This window comes from Pipistrellus hanaki, assembly GCF_964339955.1.
Source record: "Pipistrellus hanaki genome assembly, chromosome: 15".
Taxonomy (NCBI): domain Eukaryota; kingdom Metazoa; phylum Chordata; class Mammalia; order Chiroptera; family Vespertilionidae; genus Pipistrellus; species Pipistrellus hanaki.
The window spans coordinates 43,568,142-43,572,937 of NC_140517.1; the positions used below are offsets into that span (position 1 = coordinate 43,568,142).

The 4,796-nt window shown below is 68.2% G+C and overlaps 1 protein-coding gene across 1 annotated transcript; it reads right to left on the reverse strand.

Annotated features, from left to right (window-relative positions):
- Positions 1-2,175: 2,175 nt before the first annotated feature.
- On the reverse strand, positions 2,176-4,796 carry IRF2BP1 (interferon regulatory factor 2 binding protein 1). The gene has a single exon (XM_084906022.1). It carries the CDS (start codon positions 4,332-4,334, stop codon positions 2,568-2,570), a length of 1,767 nt encoding a protein of 588 aa, XP_084762148.1. The 5' UTR covers positions 4,335-4,796; the 3' UTR covers positions 2,176-2,567.

Sequence of the window (4,796 nt, forward strand, 5' to 3'; positions counted from 1 at the left end):
CTCTCAGCCCCAGCATCTCAGTCCCAGCCTCTATTCCTATGTCTCTGAGCCCCCAGCCACAACAGGGGCAGGGCTGGGAGATGAGAAGGGTCAGGGCCCAGAAATGGCACCCGATGCAGCCTGGAGGTCCTGGAGGGCTTCCTGGAGGAGGTGTCCGCTGAGCTGAGACCTGGCGGGGGAGGAGTTGGCCAGGCCTTTGCAGGGGACCAAGGGACCAAAACAGACGGAGCCTGTCCTTCACAGAGCTCCATTCTGTCCCCGCCGCACGGAACTCTCCAGCTCAATCCTGCTCCTTCTCGGTTTCACAGGGTGTCCATCTCACTGGCTCTTTATCCCCCTCCCAACCTTAGGCTCTCTTTCCCTCCTTCTATCTTTATTGTGCGCCAGGCTATTTCTCTTCTTCTGGAAATATCCATGGACCTGGACATTCCGCTCCTTTTTTTCTGAAGTTCGTTTCTGCCTCACCTTCATCTCAGAGGGTCTCTTGAGCTCTCCTGGTCCCTCGAGGTGTGCCTTCTCTCAGGGAGCTGGTCTCTGCATCTCCCTGCCACCTGCTGTCTCCCCTGCCCCCCCAAGTCTCTTTTGTGTGTCTTTAAGAGCCTGGTCACCTCCTCATGATCCCCAAATACATCCAGCTCCCCTTCACTCTGGACCCACCCTGGCGTGGGGGGGAGGGGAGCCGATCCAGCCCCTCACACCCACACAGGTCAGGTCCTGTTAATGGTTAACCCACCTCTATCTAGAATACACACACCGACCAGGCTGGGGGTGACTCCCCTGCCCCCCCACCCACCCACCAGCTGTTCTTAAAGGACCAGGTGTCCTCCACAGCTCTTTGGCCCCGCGGAGAAGGAGGGCCCTGGTGTTTGGAGCCCGAGGATGGGGGAGGGGAGCCGCCCAGCGCCTGGCTCTGCAGAGCTGTGTCCGGGAGGCCACGAGATGGCCAGGAGGGGTGCACAAGCAGGGAGCTCCATCCAGTCTCTCTTGCCCCGGGCTTATCACCTGGTGTATTTAACCAGGGGTGGTTTTCCCAGCCCTGCCCAGAGCCCAGGCTGGCAGTGCCAGGGTGACTGAACACCTGAGACCAGATGGCTGGGGGAGGGGGAGGGAACCCTCAGTCCAAGAGCTGGGGGTTTAAGAGCTCAAGGTGTAGACCCCCCCGCCCCCCCAATATCTGGAGGTTGGGGTTATATGGTCTGCAAGCTGTGTGTGTGTGACACCTGAGTGACCCAGGTCCGAATGTTAGGCTTTTCCAGATTTAGTGACTAACACCTGGCCTCCTGAGATGGGGCAACCGTGGGTCTGTGTGAGACAGGGCTGCTCAGTGGCCGGACTACCATCCCCCAACTGCCCCCCCCCAGCCTTTGTGCCGGGCATCCCCCCTCCCCTCCCCGGAATTGCCACTTCAGGGTCACAGGGGAGGCCACTGGGGTGGGGGCTGGGCTTCGGGGGCTGCCCCTTCCCCTTAACCCCTGCCTTGCCACAGGCCCTGCCCCCTGACGTCAGCGAGCAGGAAGTCCTAGTTAATGATCAGCCCACCTGACAGGTGCGGGGCAAGGCCTGGCACATCAGAGGCGGCCGCCAGAGGGAGGGGTATGGGGGGGAGCATAGGGGGCGGTGCTTTCCCGCTGCCGGTGAGTGTTCTAGGATGGCCCCCCTTGAGGCTGGTCTCCCGGATGCACACGAGGAGCCAGTTCGGGTTTCCCAGGCGCCTGCCTCTTGCGCCCCAGGAAGCCAGCAGCAGCCAACGTGCGTCCAAGGCCCCCGTTAGTGACCCACGGAAGTCCGTCTCCTTCATGGAAGTCCTATAGGGATCTTGCCCAATTCTGACTCTGCCCGCAAGCCTCGCTCCCATCCCTCCTAAAGGCCTCCTGATGCACCTCCCCTCCCATCCCGGGCAGAGAGTCCGCCCCCCTATATCCTCGGTGAATACGGGGGAAGCACCGGGAAAGAAACCTAATCCCCAAGCGCGGCGATGGCTCCCAGGCCGCTCCATCTCCCCGCAGCCTGTTCTGTCATCTGAAAAGCGGGCGATGACCAGGGGCGGGCATTTGCCAGGCTCGCCATGGGCCTGCCTGGGCGAAGAGCGACACCTGGAGGACACAAGCAGCACCCTCCCTGCAGGGCCAGTCCCGTCCCAAAGAGGGCGCAGCGGCTCACACAGGGACCACGAAGGAAAAGAAACCCACGTTTCGGTTTATTGAAGGGGGACAGGGGGCAGGAGAGGGAGCGATAAATGCTTTTGCTTCATTGATAAGAGCGACATGTCCAGGAGGCCCGTCTCCAGGAGGAGGGGCCGCCTCTTCCCCAACTACGAGCAGCAGCGAAGCCAAGCGGAGGAGGGAAAGGGAAACGGGAGGGGCCGAGGGACCCCGAACGCCGCCCTCAGACCGAGGCCACGGGCTTCTCCCCCCACCCTCCACGCGTGTACCCAGGGGACCCCTGTGGGAGGAGGACGGGAGTATGTACACGGGCGGGGGCACTGGGCTGGGTGAGGGAGGGAATAACTTATCCGCAGCAGCGGTGGGGCCAGGGGACGGGGGCAGCAGGCTGGTGGCCGTGGTGGTCTAGGGGTCCCGTTCCTTCTTAACCTTGATGTCTCCGGCGAGGATGGTGGCGATCTCGCCCTGCATGAAGGCCCAGGGCACAGAGGAGCCCACCAGCGGGCACTTCTCCCCGCTGGGGCAGTACACCTCGCCGGCCGGGCCCTGCGCCTTGATGAACTCTCTGGAGCAGGGGAAGCAGAACTTGTGTCCGGGCACGGAGGGGCACTGGACGAAGTGGGTGTCTTCCAGCCGCTCCCGGCACAGGGTGCAGCACAGCGGGGCCCCGGGGGTGGCCCCGGCGCCGCCGCCCCCGCTGACGGCTTCTGCCCCGGTGGTGGGGCTGACTTCGGCCTCCCCGTTTCGGGCCACCAGGCGATGCTGGGCCACGGGCTGGGCCGTGGAGGAGGCCGCGGGGCTGGCACCCCCCGCGCGCCCAGGGCCCCCGCCCCCGCTGGGGTCCTTGGGGGAGTGGCCCAGGGCTTCGGCCACGTTCTTCAGGGCGGCGATGGGCGAGGGCATCCCGGGGGTCTCGGCGGAGTACGGCCCGCCCGGGGCCACCCAGTGTCGCTGCTGCTGCTCCTCGCTGGTCATCTTCCCGGCCGCCTCGCCCTCGGGCTCGGGGGACGCCTTGCGGCGGCGGGTGGCGGGCGCCAGGTTGCGGGACGGGGCCCTCGGGGGCGGGCCGCACAGGGCCGCGGGGGCCGGCTCCGGGTACTGCTGGGGCAGGGCCTCGGCGGGCGCGGGCTCCCGGAAGCTCCGGACGCCGTCGGTGAGCAGCTCTCCTAGCTGGCGCCACTCCCCCGAGCCGTGCCGGCGTTCGTACTCCAGGTACTTGAAGCCCGAGGAGGCCAGGGCCTTGCCCGGCTCGCGCAGGGCATCGTGGAACATCTGGCGGGCCACGGCCAGGACGCCCGCGTACACGTTGCCGGAGCCGCAGGGATACTCGGTGAAGAGCTTCAGCTCAAACTCGTAGCCCGGCGGGCGGGCGGCGGCGTCGAAGGCGAACACCCGGCCCACCAGCCCGTGATCCTTCTTGAAGCGGACGTTGAAGGGGGCGCAGGCGGACAGCGCCAGCAGCTGCTCCCGCACGGCTTTCGGGCGGCCGTGCCACTCCTCCGCCCGGCCCCGCATGGCCTCGTTCAGTTCCGCCAGGCAGTCCGCATTCCTCTGCTGCTTCTCCTTCTCGAAATCGGAGCCGAAGATGGGGCGGGCAGGGCTCAAGCCCGGTGCCAGGGTGAGAGCTCGGCTTCCCAGGCCGGTCACCGCAGCTGCCAGCAGCCCGGGGGGCACCAGGCCGGGCATGGAGCCAAGCAAGGCCCTTCTCGCCCCCTCCACCACCACGGCGTCCTCGCGGCCCAGCCCGTTGGCCAGGCGGGACCCCAGCGTGTACTCCAGGGCGGGCGAGGGCAGCGGGAGGCGGCCGGACGAGGTGGCCCTGTCGTAGCGGTCCTGGCCCGAGGTGCTGCCGCCGGCCCCCGAGGCCTGGGCCTGGGCCTGCGGCGGCGGCAGCTGGGGTCCCTGTGCGGCGGCGGCGGCGGCGGCAGAAACCAGGTCCTTGGAGGTGGGGTGCTTGAGGGCCGGGGGCCCCGGGGAGCGGCCCTCGGGGAGCACGTGGCTGCGCTTGAGCTGGCGGGCGGCGTCGATGAGCAGCTCGATGCGGTCCGCGCCCTCAAAGTTCACGCAGCCGCGGCACACGGCCTCGCTGAAGTCCCACACCATGGCCCACGGCATCTTGGGCAGGTCGCACAGGTAGCACCACTGGCGGCGGGACGCCTGCACCGACGCCATGGCCCCCCGCGCGCGCGCGCGCCGCCCGGCCCCCGCGCTCCACCCGCCGCCGCCGCCGCCGGCGTTCGATCCGCCGCCGCCGCCGCCGCCGCCGTCGACGACGACGCTCCTTCTAGCCGCGTCCCCGGGAAGCGCGAGCCGCAGTCGGGCCTCGGGCTCGGCCTCCCCGCGGATCCAGGCCCGGCCCCCCTTCCCCGCCCCCTGGGCCCTAAGCCTTTTTCCTCACTCCCGCCTCCTCGGAAAGGCAGACACAGAGGCGCGTCGGCGCCCCCGTCCGGTCCGGGCTCCGGGGCCGAGGCGCGCACAGCTGGGGCCCAGGGATGGGCCGCGGGTGCCGCCGCCGCCGCCCTCAGGCTCCCGCCGCTCGCGTCGCTTTCGCCGCCGCCGCCACCACTGCAACGGCCGCCGCCGCCGCCTCCACCTTCTTCTGCCCCAGAGGCCGCTTCGCAGGGAAAGTTACAT

What these genes read in the sequence shown, in the direction of transcription:
- IRF2BP1 (XM_084906022.1), bottom strand. Translation starts at nt 4,334, where the DNA reads ATGGCGTCGGTGCAGGCGTCCCGCCGCCAGTGGTGCTACCTGTGCGAC.